Raw genomic sequence first — 23,254 nt, 5'->3', positions numbered from 1 at the left:
TGTCAGAATGTGAAACATGTTTTATGTTATGTTTGCACTGTACGTGAAATGAACTGTGGCATCACGTGCCTTGTGCGAGTTTGATTGCGGGTGTACATTCGCATCACTTGCAACACATCTACCAGAGAAGATGCGTTGTTTTTTTTACTTAAAATTCGAAATAAGAGAAGAGACACTTCCTCTGTTTTATCAGCAGATATAGGCAACAAATAGTAAGCCTGTTGCCTGTGCCCAGTTGACCATCTTAAGCCTAAATGTGTCACAAATGTGATTTTAGGAGCCTGAGTGCACATTCATGCCTTATGGTTTATTCATACTCTGAACCTCTTTCTCGTCATTAGTTGACATGTGACACTGAATTTGGATAGTTTTCAGTGATGGTGTATTAACTTGACTTCTATGCAGGTCAAGGACATGCAACAGCTATAACAAATGCACCAACTCAAGTATGAGCAGAACCAATTATGGCATGTTCTTTGCACTACATTTTTTTTTTTGCAGTGTTAATAGGCTTGTACTTACTGCAGATGTGCACATGCGCATGTGTCTGTGTGTGTGTATTTGTGTGTGTCTTTGCGCTGTGTATGCGCAACTGTTAATGATTGAAAAAAAAAAGTGTGATTGTGGTTTTAAGCATTTTACCCGTCATCAGTAAAAAGAAATCAATGTTTCTATTGTCCATTTCCAGAAATCATAAAAATAGCAGCTAAACAGCCTTGTCAAACAACTAGTGATTTCCTTTGCTAAAAATTACTCTTCATGAAATTTGTTTGGATTTTGGCAATACTGACTACAGGATATAAAATGATTTCTGTAAGTGACTACAGAAAAAAATATATTTTATTTCTTTTGAATACGCATGATAGATTTGTGCACAAATTAACCACATGACTTGTAAACCTCTGCCATAAATCCGATCATCCGGTCTCATTAGGGTCATGGATGAGTGGGATCTTATCACACCTATTTTTGGGCAAGAAGTGAGCACATCCTGGTCTGGTTGGCAGCCAAGTTAGTGAATTCATTACCTTTAATCAGCTTTTTATTTTGACATTTTATACTGTGGAATAGGTGATTGTTAGGGCCAAAGAGTTAACACTATGTCACATTGAAATATACGATGGTTTGCTTCTGGTTCTGGTGAGGAACGGTAATAAAACCCTGAAAGTCAAAGTAGCATATCATTTGATCTGAAGGGCTATTAAATGAACAAAATGTTGCATAGCATTACATAATACAACAATAATTGTGTTAACACAGTGCCCTGATGGACAATGTATTATTTGCTTGCCACCAGAGCCGGAAGGTAATGAAGTCATCTTTCAAAAGTACTCATATTCAAATGGTTTCAAGAAGTTTAACTCGATATCTATTCACTGATATGCTCAACAGGCTCACCATACACGTTTCAAATGTTTGGTTTAACGTTTCCTCCAAAATCTGTTCTGGTTACTAAAATGATGAGGAAACATTGTTCTTCACTATTTGAATTCAGGGTTAGTTTTTGTGTGCAAATCACACTGGAACGAGATGTGTTTAGTGAGCATAACAAATGATGTTCTGCATTGAAGAAGAATGTCATAATAGTAATAATGTAATTTATTCCTCCAAAGTCAACCTGTTAAACATGGTAAAAGACAGGTCATGACCTTGAAATGACCTTCTATGGTGTCGGAGGAAAAACCTCAAACTATTGGTTGGGTACATTTCAACACTGTTCATTAGCGACACTTACTAAGTGACTACATTATTTCAGTCCTAGACTGTTAGAATAGCCTAGAAATTGTTAAATGAAGCAGGTTTCACACTGCAGAAGTGACAATCTTTGGGAATTTCTGCTTCCAACAAAACTAAAAAGGGCTAACTGTCTGTGTATGATTTATGTGATACTGCAATATTTGCAGGATTTATATAATCCTATAGTGACACCACCTGCGTAGAACTACACAAAATTATCCCTGGAAAAGAGTGATTTTTAGAGCTTCTTTTTTTTTTGACAAATTGCTGAAAATCCAGACGAGGTGAAAACAGGAAAAGTCCTCTGGCGGGGATGTGTGAAACCTTAAATTGGTCTGAATTTTAGAAAGATGAAAAATATGTATTTTTCCGCCTCTTCTGACATCCCACACACAGGTTGTCCTTTGGACTGCATCTTTGAAGTCCATTCTGTTTTGACCCCTCATAAAATCCCAAACTGTGTCATTAAAACTAAGAGCCTAACACATGGGATTTTTATGTAGTGTAATGTAATTGCTGATTTAATTTATTCATCACTGCACTTGTGGTTGGTTGATTGAATCGAGGCTGTTTGAGTGATCAGCTCCTTGGGGCTACAGAATGCAGAAGCTATCAAAAGCAGAAACGCCATTAAAAGCAGTAAACACATTTGCACCTGGTCCATCCGTAGGACAGGAAATCGGAGGGCAGCACTGACCCACAGTTACAACCCAACTTCTAATATGTGTTTGAATGTACGTATTGCCAACAATCTAGTCTAACCTCCTTAGTACGATCAATCTTTTTTGATTCTGATATTGCCTTAAGAAATACAGTAGCTCATTTCTAATCCAGATCATCGACGGGGCATGTTGATGGCTAATATGTTAAATCTTTTCACAGCGGTCCTGTACTTGCTGGAACATAGTAATTGCATTCAGTTGCTGCCCTTGTCTTTCATATGATTGTTAATTTGCTGCAGGAGCAAAATCAGTGTCTACAAGTACCCTTCACATACCCTCTGCCTGCTGAGGTCATTGTACATTTTCAGCCACAGTCAAAGACATCTGACAGTGGTAATTATATGATCTAATCAAGCGATGCTTGGAGGGAGTACATTGCGTAATAAGAGACAGTATGGGATGGATCGCTATAGCTGGGCTTCCTAAAAGTGACTCTATTGATGGTGATGATAATGCCTGCAGAGAGGACGTCTACTTGCACAGCACATTTAAGTGGGGGTATCTTGGCAGGGTTATAATGAATATTATATTAGTAAAAGGCGAGCTGACAAGGTCTCTCTAATTACTGCTGACCTGGGAGCTTTATCAGTGACAGTGATGTATGGGAACATCCAAATATTTCTCTCAAACTACATGCATTGTCAGTGGTCTTAAAGTGTAAATAAGAGATAATAGATAAATAAAAGACAAACAGATCATTCAAGATATAAGTACTGAATATCCAGAGACTGGACCCGCAAGCAAATTGTCCAGTTCCAGTTTTATTGGTCCATGGAAAAGAAAATATTTGGAGAGAGTTATAACTTTCATCATTCCCTCCTATCAACTCCCTTAATCCACATATTTTCAACACTGTATGAGTTTCCTATTATACAATAAAACAATTTGTGAATATTTACACTGAACCTTTTACGTTCAAGTTGGGAATTTATTTTTTAATATTTGATAACTTTTTATCTGTTTTGAAGAGAATTTGTTTTGTTATTTGAAAGTGACCATTTCCTCGTTAATGTTAAAAAACATATTCATTATAAAAATAAGCTTTTCTCTGATTGGGTCTCAGTTCGCCTTAATTTATGAAAAACCAGAATGTTGGCATATCCGATATGTAGGCATCTTGTGGCTCTTCATTTTGTTTGCTCTTTTGTAATTCAGCAGGCCGTTGTCAGAAATTAAGGCTGGCCAAAATGCATTCTGAGGCATTCACAGAGCGATAACCCAGAGGATATATTTCCCACCTTCATGTAGTAATACCTAACAACTTTGCAGCTGCTCAGCTAGCGCCTTTTATTGTTTGTTTTTTAATTCAGGCTTGGGATCAGCAGCGGCTGGTTATAGGGGCACTTGTTGCGAATCGAACCTTCACTATCCGCATGAGTCAATTGTATGTACCATTACACAACCAACACTTTACATAAAATAATCCAGAAACATATCTCTGTACAATAATAGCTCTAGATACAAATAGACCAGTTCGGTAGGACAGACACATTCCAAAATTCCAATTTAACATTGTTGATCTGACTGTCATAATCTCTGCACCGCTTTTTGTTACGTTCTCATACAACAATTAATTCTGTCTATCTATCCAATTAGGTGCCCGATGATTGTTGGAATTAAGCCGGTCATTAAACACTGAAGAAACACTATCAAGTGATTCTAGCATGGGCAGCTTTTACAGCTCTTTTACTGGCAGTACCTTTCCGATACAAATGTGAGCTCAAACATACAATAACGAACATTGGTGTAACTAAAACTGAGTCCATTAAGCTTGAGAAGATTGATCTGGCCTCTAAATAATGCAGGATTTGAAAAAGACAAAGGCTGGATCAATATCTAATGCTACCGCCCCCACATCAGGGGAGGGCAGATGGTTCAACCAATGTTGCTGCTCAGACTGCATGGTGAGAAAAATAATCAATTCAGGGTCATGAATAAGATACTTGAAAGACGATCTGAGACCTCAACTGGATATAATTAAGGCCTTTGTCCACATAAAGCTTGAAATAATAAAACCATTAACTGGTCTTTCATTCTCAATGTCTTGAGACCATACTCAATAAGAGACTTGACAATTGTGGGGACAGTATTGCAGCAACTTATGTATAAAAAGGTCAAATGTACTCAGCTTGCTCATACAATTACAGGATAAATATATGGCATGCATCCAATTGTTTGTCTCAGAGTTGCTTGCTTCTTGATGAAATGTAATTGACAAATTTGTTTACAGTCAAGGATTTGTTATCATCTTTTTTTAATTTGCCCCTTGGTGGAAGTGACTCACATATGGTCAGTGCCCGCTATCATTTGCTTCTTGATGTGCTCAGGCATGCTGGTGATTTAGAAGGTGCCAGAGTGGGTGGTGTCCACAGATGGCCGGGGTTTATTGCCACCTCAGAGCGACACTCTTGTCCTTCACAAGGTCGCTGCTTTTGCTGCAGGAAGCTACAAATGGTACAACTTCAATGCCAAAGCTACTGTATATAGTCAGCAGTTCTGACTGAGCACGACTAAAATATTGAATTTCATTATTCAAACATGAATTAACCTTATATTGTATATTAACAAATAAATCTTACAACACAAATTATCTATCAAGCCAATCTATCTATCTATCTATCTATCTATCTATCTATCTATCTATCTATCTATCTATCTATCTATCTATCTATCTATCTATCTATCTATCTATCTATCTATCTATCTATCTATCTATCTATCTATCTATCTATCTATCTATCTATCTATCTATCTATCTATCTATCTATCTATCTATCTATCTATCTATCTATCTATCTATCTATCTATCTATCTATCTATCTATCTATCTATCTATCTATCTATCTATCTATCTATCTATCTATCTATCTATCTATCTATCTATCTATCTATCTATCTATCTATCTATCTATCTATCTATCTATCTATCTATCTATCTATCTATCTATCTATCTATCTATCTATTTATCCATCTATCCATCTATCCATCTATCCATCCATCCATCCATCCATCCATCCATCCATCCACAAAGAGGACAGTGCTGTCTCTCTTAGCCTTTTAAAGGACAAGCAACAAAGCTGCATCTCACAATGAATTACGAATACCTTGTAACATTGATGTATAGACCCTGTCTTTCATCACCCCCCCTGTCATCACAGTGTTTGTGCAGACTTGGTTATTGTGAGCTACTCCGGCTAATTGCTTAACTTGTTGTTGTCAATCAAACCTACTCCAAATGGCACCTCTTCTCAATTGTCACCGCAATGACTTTCAGGAGACATCCTGGTTCTTGAGGCAAAGCCGTGTTTATTCTATGAGCTGCCATTTGAACGGCTGAATCAAATTGTTGCCTGTAGCGGTATTCAAGCGTGCACATGTGCTTATATACAGTACATGCATACTTTCAGGAATGGATGTTTCATTTTCTCACAGGACACACAAGAGGAAAAGGTAATTGCATTTGGTTGGCTACATCAATCAAAAGTGGCCAACAAATGTGCAAATTCATAGTTGTTTGTGTTTGGGAAAAAAAAAAAAAAAAACAGGAGCATATCAGACCGTTCAATAAGATTAGTCTAACTTAATTTAGCACGTGTAGCTGAATTGATCGCCCTTCTAATTTATATGCATAGTTAGTCAGGTACATAAAAGTGTCTCTACTGAATGAGAAATATGGTCACTGTAAGGGTCGCTGGTGGTTAGCAAATCATGCATCACATTGAGTTATAACTGTGATAATAGCACACTACCAATTAAACATGTGAAGCTGGTAGATTATGCTGTCGGTTGTTGATGGTATTGATGTAAAGGAACCTCCACTCCATTTGGAATAGTGATGAGCTCTGTAATGGTAATCAGCCACCATAAACATCACTGGGTTCACTGAAGCTGACTAAAGAGAGGACTAATTAGCAAAGCATAGACCAGCTCTCTTTTTTTTCCAAAGACGACTGGTGCATAAGAAGCCATGTGGATGACACCTTAAGATCTGAATGCAAGAGATGTAAAAGGTAAGAGTATTATCTCTTCCATATGACACGCTGAGGTGAGCATTAAGAACCATAGTGGTTCCACTTATCTTGAGAGAATTTTTATGATTTTAATCATCAAACCAGCGAAAGAATTCTTCAAGTCCTTAAATTCAACTCCAAGCAGCAGCAAAAGAGCCTTTGGGGTGGCTGTAAATTTGCATAAAATTTATTTCCCGTGTGCACTTCAAGTTCAGAAATTTTAACTCTACATATTTTAATCATGGTCTCTGTTGATGCCTTTGGGTTTTTCTATCTTATCCCGTAGCCCACAGCTGAGAAGCCTGGGAAATTGCTTGAGAACGTTGAGGTAAATATATGTAGATTTTATAGCCATAACTAATTATATAAATATACAATGTAAACTATACAATTTGTAGTCAAGGATTAAAATATATATATATTTTATTCTTTCATGTCAAAATCTGCCCCATATTCTTCTTTTTATGTGTATTTAGGTTTGTTCAACGTTCTTGCTACGGTTTCTGATCTATTAAAATAATTTTATATGATGATGATTATTGTTGTAATCGTGAAAAAAATTGAGAAAACCGATAAAGTTGTAACCAAATGTTGCTAAATTTCTGTTTAAGTTTATCTGGTCACTTTTCTACGTCTATACACCGCAGAGGTGCTTTTCTGATTTGATGTGTTGATATTCTTGTAACGACCCCAATTTCAATCCAGTTAGGACATTGAGTAAAAAATTAAAAACAGAACAGAATTATTTTCAACTGATTTTCAGTTGAATACACAACAAAGAAAACACATGTATTGCTTTTTGCAAGTATTCACAATTTTTTAATTTAATGCCTGCAGCACATCACACGAGCATGTTTCCTCTTCACTCGAGTGTTTGGGAAATTAGGATGCTAATTGCTGAAGCTCTTTTCCATTCCTGCTTGATGTCCCTGAAAAAGGCATTGCTTGGATGGCAACATTTGTTGCCATAAAACCTGTAACTACCTTTAAACATCGGTGCAATTGTGAGCTGAGAAATGTTGTTCTTAAATGGTTTGACTATTTGCTCAAACATTTGTACACAAAGTGGCTAACCGTGCTCAATCATTGCTTGTGAACAACTGAACATATGGTCATATTCACATATATAAAAATGATTCAAATTCAATGTGCACATCCCAGCTATACTGGTGCATGTATGCAGGCCTACCCTCACTCTCCACTTTTATTCCAAATTAAACAATCATTACCTCACAATCTATCTTTTTGTTTTAGAATTTGTATTCATTTCAAATGATTCTCTTGCTTTTCTTCAAAACCTCCTCCACAATTGAATTAATTAACAGTCAGTTTTGGTGCGAATCGGACATTACCCTCATGCCAAGCTCGATATTTTCTCCTCCATAGACCTCCATGCCAGGATCTAGCAGTCCGATCTCTCCAAAGTATTCACGATTTACCACAAAGGAGCAGCCAATCATTGCTGGGGTTCTGAAAGACAGAGACAATATAATTATACTAAAATGATCAGACAGGGTGTCCTACTTTCCGATCCACTTCCCTTCAAAAGAACAGGAACAGCGATGTTAATTTTTTTTTTGCCCTTTACAGTCATCTTTAAAATAGATGACCATTTAATTTGAATCAAACTGTTTGCAATTACAGCATGTGACTAATAGGTGTGTTTCCTTACCCAGAGGCACCCTCGGCAATACATTATTCAATCAATAAATACCACTAAATATGCACGATCAGTTTCAGTTCAAAAGAGAGCTGACTAGAGGGTAAAACAAGCAATTGTGAAGTTATACAACTTGACGTAAGATTGAACAGGGTTTACCAACCTTTTGAATATGAGAGCTACTTCTTGAGTACTGATCAATGCGATTAGGTTTTTTACACAATTCCGAAATAACAAATGCGCTTAAATGACCTTCAATAATGCCATTATACTGCAAGGTATTATTAATAAATGATATCCATGTACGTCACAACACAGATTGTTAATTATTTCTCAAATTAAGTAAAAAATTATATCAATATGCAACTATGAAACATTGTAAAATATATATATATATATATATTTATAGTTTTAAACGTACTAGCACAACCTGACCAACCATGTTCAGCATGTATAGCAAATGTTGGTGAGTATTCTTCACAAAAGTGGGGTAACCCACTCAGCAATAGTCCCTAGGCGAATTTTATACCACTATTATCTGCCAGCTCCCATCTTAAGTGCTTTGGGACAAGGACCCATAAAAAACACTCTTTTCATACAAGATACTCAACAGTTATGAATTTTTTTTTTCTCCAAAGAGGGCTTGCTATAGTCTTCTTTCTGGAAAGATGGCCTGAGTAGGTTCATCGTATTCTAAGTGCACACACGCATGCACGCACGCACGCACGCACGCACACATTTAGAGGACTATGATGTGGCATTTCTGCTCAGTGCAAGACTTCAAATATTATCAATAAAGTACCTCTGTATGCATGGAAAAGAGTTGAGAGGGTCCCTTCAACCTTCCTGTGCTGCATCTAAATCCAGTTGTGACACACAGCCACTCATTCACTGTTTATAGTTCAAAGTACAAATGTACTCAAATAGCCAAAAATGAGTCTTTTACTTATTCTTTTACTTTTATTTCTTCAATGCAATTTGAAATGCCCATATACTTAAGCCATCAAATTATTGGTCCATCCAATAACAACCTAATCTTAAACTGTAATTTATGTTTAGTTTATTTAATTATTTATTTGATACTGTTTTCAATTATTTATTCAATTTCTACAAATGATAGTCACAGCACAGCTCATCTCATTGGCTGTCTGTCGCTCGCACAGTTCTCTTCAGCTGGATAGAGTGACTATGGATTCGAGGACTTTTGGGACAGCTCTTGGAGGGGCTGTGCTTGTTAAACGGATGCGCGTGTCAGCTAGACAAGAATAATTGGATATGATGGGCACACTTGATAGCATATTTAAGTTGCAGCCAATTTAATAGCCACGTGTATTACCCATCACATCACCCCTACATGACCTGCTAATACCAAAGAGCCTGTTAAGATGGATAAAAGATTCACTATTGTAGCGAGTCCAATCTCAGCTCAGTCTTCACTCACGATATTAACCCAAACATTTTTAACTACAGTAATGTGTTTACCTGGGCACCCAATATTGGAGTGAACCTTGGAGAGCTGACGAACAACAGAGTTGGACACCAAGGACAAGGTTAAAACACTTGCTACTCTGGTATAGTTACACAAATTGGCTTTAACGAAATGAGAAAGAGAAAATTAGTGGTTTCGAAGACCAACACAGTTATATCTTGTGCTCTATGGGTCCTTTCAAATAAACAAGAGCAAATACCATGTTTCAATATATCCCCATTTTTGATTTTATTGAAAACCACGTCTTTTTTTTAGCAAAGTGTGAGCTCCTTAACATTGTGCACTGTGCAGGTCCCCTCGAGAAAGAAGTGGATTTATTGATATTATTCACTTGAATGGACCCGGCAACATGCGCACGTCCCGCACAAATCTTTACCACAGGCTTAACTTCTTTCATCCACTGGCACTGGAAACTATAAATCTGATTTAGTATTCTAGTAAAACGCAATATATGTCCTGTATAGTAGATTGTATTTTTTTACTTGCCCCATCGCTTAAAGAAATGCTTAAAGTGCTTTTAACTTACATATAGTAGTGTATCTATTGAACTTAAAATATACATCTAGAAAATGCTGCAATGTTTCTCAAGAATATGACATCTGACTTTAGTTGTTTGTCTCACATTTCATTATTACGAACGCAGCTAGTGAGCCGTAACCGATGCCCAAACAGCGCAACAACATTTGCACGGATGAAAAATCTTTAACATCTGTTCTCCAACTGTTCCGATGCTCCCTCTCCCATTCTATGATCACATGATGCATTCTAAAAAATTCTGAAATAATTTTGCTCAGCAAAAACAACCACTGTTACCAACAACACACGTAAGCCAATTTGTTAAAATATTGTGGATTTGCAATTATTCACGTACAGAAAGAAAGTAAATATCTGGTTGTCTTTTCACATACACACAATGTGAACATCTGCGTATAAAAATAATTCAGACCCACATTAATCCATGATTAATTGAAGGAAATAAATTAAGAGGTCTGAACCTCTGGGACCTCCTAGTCTGCTCCAGTCATGGTTGTGGCCAAATGGCTTACATGTAATCAACAGAACATGTGCAGGCATGTAGTTTTTGTACTTTTGTGTGACCACTTTCTGTCTGTGGTGTTACTAACAGCCAGAAATGACATTGAGAATGAGTTTTTACTGGCCACCCAGCTTCTTTTTTTTGATGGGAAGAACCTTACAGAATAAGCGGGTGAATGATTTCCAATAAGAATCCACATAGCTTTACCCTCGGGGCAATCTGTCATCAGGCAGCAAACTGACAATTGAGAAACATGGACCACCTTTGGCACGCCCACAGCTTGTGTCTTATATGACTTGGGTACAAATATTGAAGTAAAACAACATTGTAATCACATCCGCAGATGTCCCCATGGTGGGCCAACTGTGCCTACAGGATTCTTCTGCCTCCCCACTTGAGGATCTCCAAAAACAAACAATTTTGCTATTTAACTTTTATTTTATTTTACCATAGTAGCATTTTTTGTGTCGTGAAAGTTTACAGTGGTGAGGAATGTTTATCACTAACAATTTGAAATTATAAAGAAGCAAGGGTGTGATTTTGTTTGATTGATTGCCAGTCTTATCTGCAACAGCCGATCTCTGCCTCTTTTCCTTTCTTTTTTTGCATTTCTGTTGTGTTATCGTAGAGAATGAACACTTATTTGTTGTGTTATCTGTTTATTCATTATTTATTATTACTCTTATTATTTATTGTTTGTGCCTTCTTTTTTTTTATATTGCGTCGTTTACTTGTATGTCTATCGTGTAATATGTCTTGTCACCGTGGGATAGAGAAAACATAATTTCGATCTCTTTGTGTGTCTCGGCATGTGAAGACGTTGACAATAAAGCAGACTTTGACTTCTCTGACTTTGACTTTGATTAATTAACTGCAGTATTTTCTTCCTCGGCCATATTTTACTGAGTGAAGTGTGCTTTAGTAACGTACAATTCATCGGAACTGCTTGTTCAACAGCTTACCCTAAAAATATTTTTCTTGTATGAACTTTAACAAGGTTGAAGTAACACTGATTGCTGTTAAATAGTTAATTTGTGGAAATAATAGCAATAATATAAAGAGAATGATGATCTGCTTCATACAGAAAGATGCTCCCAAATAACTGTATATGCATCATTAACAGTGCCACTGTTTAATAACAAAACTTAGATACTTGTATAATGTATCTGAAGAACAGCATGTTCCATTTGTCTACATTCCTATTAATGATTGAAAACATCCAACATCTCCGGGTTCGAGGATGCATACGCCTCTGCTGAGGCTCCATGTGGATAATGGTTTTGGGATGCTGCCATGGAAACAAAGTCATGACAAACTGTTATGGAAGGAAGTTGGATGCATGTCTATAAATCACAAGGTTGACCTAGATATTTTTATACGCTTCATAAGAATTAAATGAAGATCACAACACCTTAAACAGGAATTAATGTAGTGTATATGAAAAATCAATGATGAGGCCACCTTTTTCATTCTTCTTTAACACTCCCTTGAGTTTGATTGTCACATTTACCTTTGATCGTGACACAATTATGGTGGTAATGATTTTTTTAAAAAGTGATTTTTTTTAAAAAGTGAACTTCTCACGTTTAATTTGCAGTATCCTTGGTTTCAACACTTGTATTTTAGTTACAACAGCCATTGCTGCTTACACAATTTAAAGAAGAAAAAACATGTGCTCTTATTTATCATCTAAAATATGTTCTTTAAAACTACAAATATTCACTTCTGAAAGGAAGGTTTTCATCAAACATTCTTTCCGAGCAAGAAGAAACAGAAGCTACTGGTTTTCAGAAGACGTGCAGGAGTCGGCATAGGCCAAGGAAAAACAGACAGGCAGGCAGGTAGACAGGCAGGCAGGCAGGCAGGCAGACAGACAAACAAACAGTAGTGCATGCAGCAAATTCAAACATAGTCATAGTGCGTGTGCACTCGCCGTAAAAACTTGCGTATCTTGATTTTTGTGCCAGAACAAGTCAAGTTTACTGTGTTTTTGGAATTTGGGTGCACTTTTCTAGGTGTTCTGGTGGACTGAGGGCATTTTCCATTACACACGCCGGCGCACCTGTAGACTAGACATTAAACCAGATAAAAGCAGGTCTAAGTTGCCGCGCAAGTGGTGTAATGCGATTTTGATGGATTTGATTGAGCTGCAGGCAGACTGAAAATCGTGATTTTTTTTTTTTTAAAGTAACTATTTTTGCAGATTTTATTGTATTGCAATTTAAAAAATGACATAGATGCTGTTTTTCTATGATATTCTTTGGTTTTTTTACAAAGACCACATGCTCAATTAAAGGATTATACTGCAATGTGATCCAAGCTGATTCTTGGATGCCACTCAAACACATTAATGATGCAGAATTGCTGTGGCCTTGAGATTCTCCATACAACTAAATGTGTTTATCATGGTAATGAGACAGCTTTCAATGAGGTTATTTATGTGTGTGTTTGGGTGGCACATCAGTCAAAAGAGGACCCAAGTTTGATGGCTACCCATATGAATAAGTCCCAACCTCCAGTTATCCATATTTTATCAAACATCCTCATCTATTATGGATGTTGTTCACTTGCTGACGTGCTCACCTGATAGGGGCCGTCTCATCGCCCTTGTCCAGCCACTCCTGTGGAGGGATGATGTACATACACCACAACCCCCAGTTGTAGCCGTGAGCGGCATTGGCATACTGCTGCACCTCAAAGGTGTTGTATTTAATGTTGTCTATAGCGGGCAGAATGATCCGAGTGTGATCCTCTTTCATTCGGGTTAAAATAGGTTCAGCCCTATAGAAGGAAAAGGGGAAAGAACAGAATCAGAGATTAATTCCTAAATCAACATTGCTTTTTTCAAGACACTTCAGAATTAGAGGTTCATTGACGTTAACATATTATTCAAACACAGAACTTTTTTTTAATTCAGAAGAATAGGAACGTTTTTCCAAACATTTGACCTTGATTGCAATGTATTCTAATTAGTCAAGCTACATATCATTTCTGATGGGAATTTATTCAGCACTCCCAAACAAAACAAAAAAAAAGATATTTTTTCATTTGGGCTATAATTTGCCGTTATTTCAAAAGCATTAGTAATATTATGCTTGTTTCTGTTATTTCTTTGTCAATACCATCCATTATGTTACTCAAATTTTCTTTGTTCTTTGATTTTTATATTAATAAAATTGTAGAAATTTCAAACGCTGAATTTCATGTGAGAAGAGATGCACCCATTTTATTCTTGTACATCTGTGAGTGAAATAACTGATATCTGTGATGAATTACAGTCTATATCAACAAGTCATCAGCAGTAATGCTGAATCCACAAAATGATGCTAAGAGCATTTACACACAGGCAATTGCAGATGTCATCTCATATTTCATTCTCTGCTGACATTAATTCTGCTCAGTTCACAGCAATGATACACACTGCCAAAACAATGTTATTTAACATCCCAAACAACCGTCAGATGGTCTGTTCTTAATGCAAATGTCTAGTAAAATGAATTTTCCACAGGCCAACAAATAAAACTAGATTTTGAATAGCCTGGCCGTGAAAAAAAAAACCCAAATCTTTCCACCTTGAGACTTCATAAGAGGTAAGAGGATGATCTTTTGAAGCAAAATATAAAGAGTAAAGAGAAGCTGAGTGTGCTTCTAGCTAAACAAATTGCACTTTATTTCCAGAGATGGCCTTACTTAAAACCCCATCACACGATTCAGCCGAGGTTTCTTTTTTCTCCTGCTTAACACAATTATTGTGAAAGAAGAAAAAGGATAAAAAAAACATAAAATAAATGAAGGCTCTTCACAGGTCAACTTGGGCACATTTCAAATTCAATAGACTTTGTAGAACATTTTAAACACCGAGTCCTAAATTACTAAGAGTAGCAAAATAGCACTCCTGAAAGTCACAAATAAAGCTGAAATGTGGGCAGATATACATTTAAGTGAATCAATTTGTTCGCTTCCCAAGCCTTGAATGAGATAACAACGTTCATCCATATTGCGGATGTTACCTTCATTGATGCATATTTTGCAGCACTGAAGGTAATGAATGAAGCCGCTTATACATTTCAGTACGAATTTCAGTCATATAATGTTGACAGATTATTTTTCATGAGGCTCCGAGCTCATCATTTTGGGTAATTTGTGTTTGTCTGGAAAACACTAGTCTTTATGTTATGGAGTAACAGTGAAATAACTGCGTGGTACATTAGTACACTTTGATGCTCAGCGACAAAAGCCGCCATATCTTCAAAGCTAGTCTTAATGCACTCAGCTTGTCATGCGATGTACTTCTAAATTTATAAAAGAAGGCTGCAATTATACCGTGATAAATGTGTCTCCGCAGGATACTCCCACACTTGTGGTTTCTCTGCATCTTTCCGCCCACTGCCACAGTTCACCCTGGTTCTTGTGCTCTCTCGCCTCATCTACTTCTCTTCAGTGGGACCCATTTATCTTGCCGAAGCAAAACTGCTACATGAAGGTGAGGCTTAGAGTACTAATGGAACAGAGCGGTAGAATGCATAATTACATATGCTGGGATGATACGAAAAAGCTACTTTAAATACAAAACTTGGTAGTAGTTGAAAACACTGCCAGCTATTGAAACCGGCTCAATTCCCCCTCTACAAATGATGGGCATTTATTATCATTCATCCACCACTCCATTCCATTCCCTGGTTTTTGCGAAGCTGTGTGCTCCCTGAGTGGGAAAAACTCGTGGGAATGAGCGATGTGAAGATATAAAAAGTTGTAAGGAGTGGAGATCAAGCCAGAGAAGACGGTTCAAGAAGTGTAGTGTGTATTATTATTCTCTATCATCAGAAAAGATATAATAAAGAATTGTTGATGTATGGTTTTGGAATACATGCAATTATGATAAATGGTAACAAATATGTTATTTATTTATTCTTACCAACAATTGCCACATATAATAAACTGAATACTAAAATACCTTCCACTAAGTAGAAACTGACTGGATTAAAAAAAAATCATTGAAGACCGTTATGTCAAGAACTTTGAAACTTTGTAGGAGGGAATGGATAAACCTACTGAAACAAGGAATTCAGCAAAGATTAAGACCATTTTGGACAACATTTGGTGCACCACAGTCCACACACATACACGTACATGACAAGTAATCAAAGTTACAATTGTAATCATGTTTATTGTTGACACATTTTCCCCTTCTTCTCAAAAACAGAAAGAGGCCCTGTGCCAATTTGAGAATGCAGCAACCGTTTAAAATAATCTAAATCACGTTACTGACTTGTTGTTACGGGCTTAGAAGTGCACGTCTATTCATTTTCTCGTGTGCTTGTGAACCTAAAACAGCCCCTGAGCAAAGAAGCAATTTCCTCACCACAAGAAGCCACGAAGATGGAACGTAAGATAGGCTCTGGAAATGAGGACGCGCAGTTTGAACAGATGAGTATGCATGTGTTATTCCATTCCCTTTATCTACTGTCCCATCTGCTCAACAATGAGAGGCTTATTCATCCACATCAGGAAAAATCGCACAGAGACCCATAATACAAAAAGTGAATGTGATGACGAGCCAGAGATTGTGAAAATACGCCAACACCTGTGGTTATTTTTCTTCTAACCATTCAATTCCATTTCATGCGGCACATCATACTAATGTACTAGACCTACACAACAGACAACATTATATTACAAGGATAAGCATGCTAATATCTTGTCAGCAAAGATCCACGGCCCACCGACCTTTTCCATACATTAATGTGAAAACCCGGCTGTCCATTTCATTTCAAACCTAGATTATTCATTCTCTCAGATATCTTTCATCCTTTATTCTTATCAGGATCATGGATGAGCTCGAAACCCATCCTTGCTCACTGGGCAACTGGGCTCACTTGTAAATTCTGAGCTGGTCACCCGTCAATAGACAAACAGTCACACTCACATTCATGCCTATGTGTAAGTAATATGGTCTTAAATCAATACGCCTTTAGAATGGAACACACAAATGAATTTGTACAGAGAGAAAACGCAGGCTCCACACGGGGGGAGTCGAGTCAGCCGACATCCAAACGCAGAACCTCTTGAGTCTGACGCAAACCCTAACCATACAATACAATATATTGACTCATTCTGAAATCGGGAAATATCAGGAATTAATGTGGTTCGAATTATTCCTTGAGATTTACAGGGCCCTTTGTGCCTAGTACAAGAACCCTTTGAAATTCTAACGTGGGCTAAATGCATCAGAACATGTAACCAGCCTTGCAAGAAGAGATCCAATTTCATCATTTGGGTCTTTCACTCATGACCTAAATAATTTATTTGATTGGTATTCGAGAATAATCAACACGGTATACTGTACATACAGCAGACAAATGCATGTGCTACAAACATGCAAGTACCCCAAAGTGGCCAGGGTTGCGACTTGCGAGGGCCCTTTATAGCTGGTCGCAGCTCTAGTTTATTCTTCTCATTATTGTGGGTTGATGACACGTGAAAGGCTTTCAGCAGTGTTACATTTAATTTCATTTTTTTCCTAATCTTGCTGAAGATGCGGCTGATATAGTTGTCAAGAATTACAATTTTTGCCATTTTTTGCATCTCCACAAAATGGATGTCTGTATTTTATACAATACTATTGCACTGCCTTGCTAGTGGAGAGGGACATGCACCAGTCTTTTGTGCAGAAAGATAAGAAAGATATTACAGTCACCACACAATAACATTTGCAGCATTCACACAGCAGGAGGCAAATGCCACATTGCTAATGATTAATCATTAATAACATGATGTCTGACCTGTGCAGAGGTATGAATAAATGATAAATAATTTCAGTGTGTCTCTTCCGCACTAATGGGGTTCAGGAGTGACAAACACAAGGTCCAAATTACAACACACTCCTGTTTCCTGCCATTAATCCAGTTTATTTGTCAAATGAAGTTTGAAGTATGTGTGGCTCAGTTGTGTCAAGGGGCCAGATTGATAAAATGTCGGTGTTTACTTTAATAATTATTTTTTTAATCCCTTTCGATTTAACAAATGTGAAAAGTGTCATAAAGAGTTCTCATATTACAGTCGGCGCCTTATTAAAATAGCATTATTTTCGTAGAGATTTTAGTCTATACAGCCTATTTGGTCCTATTCTGAACGCAAAGTAATAACAACACATTATTAGCTTGTTTATTTTGTATTTTTAAAGTAGTCACTCAAGCCCACGACCTTCAGGTTGGGAGGTGGCTGCCATGCAGTGGCGTAGCCAGGAGTTTTTCCAGTAGGGGCGCGCGCCCACAGGGAAAAAAAAAGATCAAACATCACCCACGCCGTTCGCTGATCGCTAAAACAACATCCGGGTCCGGGAGGCAAACGGTGAATGGATAACATCGCGCAGATAGAATAGCGCAAGCACATTCGCGCAAGACCGAAAGAAAAAAGACGGCATGAAAATGAAGAATCGAAAAAGCTCCATTTTTTTCAACCGGGGCGCAGGGAGTCCTAACCGGGGCGCCGCCCCGGCTTGGCTACGCCACTGCTGCCATGCAACTCCTACTGTGAAGTAGTAAATTGCAGGTGTATCTGAAAAGAGACCTCAAATCATTTGGGCCTGGGGGGCATGAGTATTCCACCTGACACCAGCAATTTAGCAACACAAAATAGGAGCAGAACTGCTCAGCTGGTCATTCGGCGGTCTCCCCTTCTAAAGATTTGTTCTGCAACCCTCTTTAAAAACAAACTAATAGTAAAATCATCCTTGTGAAATGTACTTATAATTAATTATATTAAATATTTAACTAAAAAAAATAAAATACAATATGTATAAAATATTTCTAAACACCACCCCACATTTGATTCACTGTAAAATTTACTGTAGTCTCTTCCAAGTGTTAGTTTATTACAGTGTTAGTGTATTACAGTGTTAAGAGTGGGACTACAAAATTCACAGTGTACACGATGCTACATTCCTTTTTTATGTCAGTTAACGATTACATGTTATTCACAGCAATATAAGCAATTATTATCCCTGTAAAGTATGTGTGTTTAGTAGTAGTGCTTATGAAAGATATAACAACCTGGTCAAAACTTCCACTTCTCATTGACCAGAAAGGTAAAAGGGACTTGGAAACAAACAGGTGCCAAACTACATTATACAGTCAATACAGTCACGTCATCTGAAACACAAATGTCAATGGGCAGCTTTTCTACTGCAAATATCCAGAAAACCACAGGGAATGCCATGCTAATGAATCGAAACACTGGAACTGCATGTTGGCAGCATTTTTTGTTGGCTCGCTATGCACAGGCAACACGCACAAGGTCATTGATGGAGACTCACAACATAGAGGAAGCATCCATCTTACTAATCACTGGATGTGTCATGGTGAATAATCATATTATGATAAATAGCTGACGCCTTCCATTGTAACAAATAGGTTGTGTAGATAAAGGGCGAATCTTTGGGAATAAAGGAGGTGCAAAAAGTGCTTGCACAAAGACAGTAAATTATGTAAATTCACTTATTTACATGCACACACAAAGCGGCACGAGCCTATTTCATGAAAAAATTAAATAAAATCAGCTTTGGTGAAACCTCTCAACCACTACCCATCTACTTCTGGTTTATAAAAAAAAAAATCACAGGATTTCTTTTTTTCATACACTTTCTTAAAAGAAAGTTGTAATTGAGATTTATGCAAGTGCCCAGCATGGGATTACAAGTCGACGTAGTGGTAAAAAAGGCAAATCTGTTTTAGAAACAACAGCAGATGCAGAACAGATGAAGATAACCAGGCTATTATTTAAATAAACAGTTTTTACACAGGGTCATGTTTTGTTGGTTGCTTTAAATTGTACCGAAGCTATAGAACCATAATGTAAAGCAGAGGTTTTCAATTGCTTTTGTCCAAGGGACCACCATTATTATGCTCAGCATCAGGAGTAAAAGAAGATATCAGATACCACAAAGCTTAGCACTGTAATAGAACACAGTTTGCGATACATGCGCTTAGGTGTGTGAAATCCACCACGATCTGCTGATTTAATTTAACCAATCCTAACCTTCCCTAGAATGAACATCAACACTTCATCTGGAGCTTCATGGTACCTTCTGTTTGCACCCTTTACGAAAATACTAAAAGAAAGAAAACTCTACCCATGACTGAACCTAAGATGGGTGCAGAAATAGGACCCAGGGTTATCAGTGTCAAATTCAATACCAACTTCCCTGTTTCTCGTGTTAAAAGCGCCATCACTGTCAGTGGCTCGTGAAGCATACTTGCTGCCTAGAGTCTGTTGGCCCTTAAAAAGTTACTTGACGAGGGAGCTGAGATCCACATGGAAATTTTTTTCACACTTATTTTCAATACATAGTTGCTATCTGTTAGACTTTATGCCCTTTTCTGTCATATGGATGCCCAAGGAGGGTTAGGTGGTTAATATAACCTCTGGTCACTGTCCAAAAAGTCCATTAAATGAGAATTATGTGACTGAAGGGACTCAGAGTTCAGTTCCCACTGCGGATAAAAATACAGTTGCTGTTAGTTGAAATAGGCTCCACCTGACAGGCGGCCGAAGTTTCTATTTTCAGCATAGCAAGTATACGGAGTTATATTAATTTACCTTGACAATCTAATACAGATTGAGTCAGTATTTTAAATAGGTTTTGTGTGTTGTATGTTTAAGAAGGTACAAATCATCGTCTAGCGGTACATTAAAGTGGGATTAATTAGGATATAAAACATTGCCAGTTTCCCATGATCGGTCAGCCAGTTGAAGTTCCATAGTGAGTGAAGCACTTTGATCTGACAACTCTAGCACACTTATGTCAAAGCCAAAAGGTAAGCTGAGCTGCTGTGTAAGAATATATTGGTGTGCGCTAACAGTGTTACCAGCATTGGCTTTGGATTACATTTATTCATGTTATACTAATGTTTGGCTAGATTGTTGACGAGAGTTTGGGTGATAATTATGTTTTGCAATTCATGTGCCGCTCTTCTACTCGAGGTGTATTTTGGCATCTTGGCAGCCTGGCATCTTGGCAACTGAACTTTTTCCGGGCTCGAGTCTGAGCTAATTCTTGTAATGTACAGCCCTTTCACACAAGTGCAAGGATATTCATCCTCAAGAGGATGAATTATTGATGTTGATTGTACTTAAATGTCATTGTTGTGCAACATGAGAATGTTTCAGAACTAGACAGAGTGAATGAAAATTGTGACTGATATAATCTCACATCACTTCTATACAAAATATTTTTTTAGCATAGGCAAGAAGCTAGGATCACTGAGCACATCATATTGTGAAACTACAAAATACAAAACGATATGCACTAAGTACAGTGAATCTTTTATGAGTCGTTTGATGGAATAGAAAAGATGTACGTAAATTCAGAGGCAAATTGTGTCTGTCTGGCTTTAAGAGGTTGGCCACTGAGGGTATTGTAGATAATGAAAGGACATCCTAACTAATAAAAGGCATCAACTTACAATACCGTTTTAAATTGAGGTAGTACATTCAATAAATAGAGGTTTCCAGGTCCATTTAGTCTATCTACAATATGCCAAGTATATCACCATACTCCGCTGAGTGTATTTTAGACTATTTGGTATAGCTTCCGTTCTTATCATTCCATGATGCGTTTCATTCAGAGTGCCTTATTTAGCCAATTCTAACCAAAACTCACTGGAGAATTGAAAACCTATATATACTGTACACGAGTGAGAATAGGATGTAAGAGTCAGGCAGACCTTTGACCCGCTTGTGATGATCGTGACCTCTTACCAGCCAATGTTGAACTCGACGTGGGCATCAAAGAAGCCAACAACAGGAGCCGTGGCTGCGTTCCAGCCGTGTATTCTGGCTCGGATCAGACCCTCCCGTTTGTTGTTCCTCACTATCTTGACCAGGCCAGGGTAACGTTTGTTCACATACTGATCCAAGTTGAATTTCAGCTCCACTGTAAAAGGGCAGATTAGACAGTTCATTAAAATGAAATGTAAGAAGAAATGAAAAAAAATCTACAACATAGGGTTGTTGAACATTTAAAATATCGACCATTCTTAGGTAGCTTCATTGGCAAGCTTGAGTCAAGAATTATTATCGAACTGAACTATTGAACTAGAGTAAACTGTCGCTACATCACGGTTCACCTTTCACGGCCTCGCTGCTTCACAGTGCATTGCATTATGGCTTCAGAAGAAAAAGAGAACATAGAGCAGAGTCAGGCTGCAGCAGCACAGTCGAAAACGCAGTGAAATATGCGCGATTTGTCCTACGATATAGTACGTACTTCGTATTGATGATTTAAATTATTTCACTGTAGTTCTTTTTAAGAAAGCGTTTGTTTTGTTAAACAAATGCTTGGGCCTCGTAACAGCTTTTCTTATTTGGTTTCAATTTATGCCTGTATAATAATGGTAAAAAAAACAACTACTTCAGGGATTTCGCCTATCATGAGTTCTTTTCGGAACGTCACCCCAGCGAAAAATGAGGGATTACGCTATTGTTCAATTGTTGATTATGGTCCTTCTTTTCTGTTTTTACCTTTCTTTATCAAAAAAGATGAAAGAAGGGATGCATGTCTTGTTGAAAGTACGTAGTGAAACAAACACAATAAAAACACGATAAAAAAACAAATCGTACATTTTCTGAACCGCTTCTCTTGCCTAGGGTTGCAGAAATGCTGGAGCCTATCTCAGCTGTCTTTGCCAGGTAAACATCCACTGGTTTAGAAAATATTCGCTGTGTTCTCTTATTGCTGAGTGTCCCACTTTAAGTGAGACAAATTAACAATGCATGATGTGCGCAAAATCCGACTATCGTTTACGGCTAGCAGACACCCATCCATCCAGTTTGATAAAGATTGTCTTCATTAGGGTAAATATCTCAGATGCCATATATTATATAAGTAAATAGAACAATCGAGGGATGCATATTTCCCCCAGAAAGAGGAAACTGTGATACAAAGAATATAGAAAAATTATAACTGCAAAAGGTAACCGTAAATAAAGCAAGAGAATAATGCTGGCAGAAACCAGCTGACCATGGCGATGCGTAGGACAAAACTTGATCTAATTTCTCACTGCTGAACATGGTTGAAGTCTAACATTAAATAGATTAATATATATATATATATATATATATATATATATATATATATATATATATATATATATATATATATATATACTGCAGATGAGCATTTAGCCCACGAGTTGTTTGTCCAATAATGAGAGATTAGTTCAAATGAATTCGATTTTTGATGTTCTTGCTCAGATTTTGATTTAGAGGGGTTTAAAAGTCAGAGCATAGCTTTTATTGTTGATTTGATCTGGATCTCAGAACATAACCTGCTCCCAACCAAGTTATAAATTCAGCATGTTATCATGGTTATCTTGCCAGGTTAAAAGAGAGCTACCTTCAGAACACTGACAATCCCGTTTTTAGAGACGACACAGCTCACTAAGACATTAATCTCGCCTTGTAGGACACCCCTTTGGGCTGAACTGGCACAAAAACAAACAAAATTGGCCCTGGCAGTCCGCATGACTCTTGACTGCCAGGTCGCTCCACAGCTGATGTTGACTGGTTCTGTTTGCTGTCTGCATTGTACATGATTAATG

General features: G+C 37.5%; 1 protein-coding gene across 1 annotated transcript in view; it reads right to left on the bottom strand.

Annotated features, from left to right (window-relative positions):
- galnt9 (polypeptide N-acetylgalactosaminyltransferase 9) overlaps positions 1–23,254 on the bottom strand; it is a 48,334-nt gene that overhangs the window by 9,406 nt on the left and 15,674 nt on the right. The window contains exons 4-6 of the mRNA XM_061278679.1: positions 21,414–21,588; positions 13,239–13,436; positions 7,823–7,940 (exon numbers count right to left, since the gene is read on the bottom strand). Of these exons, the coding sequence (XP_061134663.1) occupies positions 7,823–7,940; positions 13,239–13,436; positions 21,414–21,588 (491 nt within the window). The remainder of the gene's footprint in view (positions 1–7,822; positions 7,941–13,238; positions 13,437–21,413; positions 21,589–23,254) is intronic.

Source organism: Syngnathus typhle, linkage group LG5 (assembly GCF_033458585.1).
Source record: "Syngnathus typhle isolate RoL2023-S1 ecotype Sweden linkage group LG5, RoL_Styp_1.0, whole genome shotgun sequence".
Taxonomy (NCBI): Eukaryota; Metazoa; Chordata; class Actinopteri; order Syngnathiformes; family Syngnathidae; genus Syngnathus; species Syngnathus typhle.
Note: the sequence above shows the minus strand (reverse complement) of the source record. Positions and strands in the feature narration are given on the sequence as shown.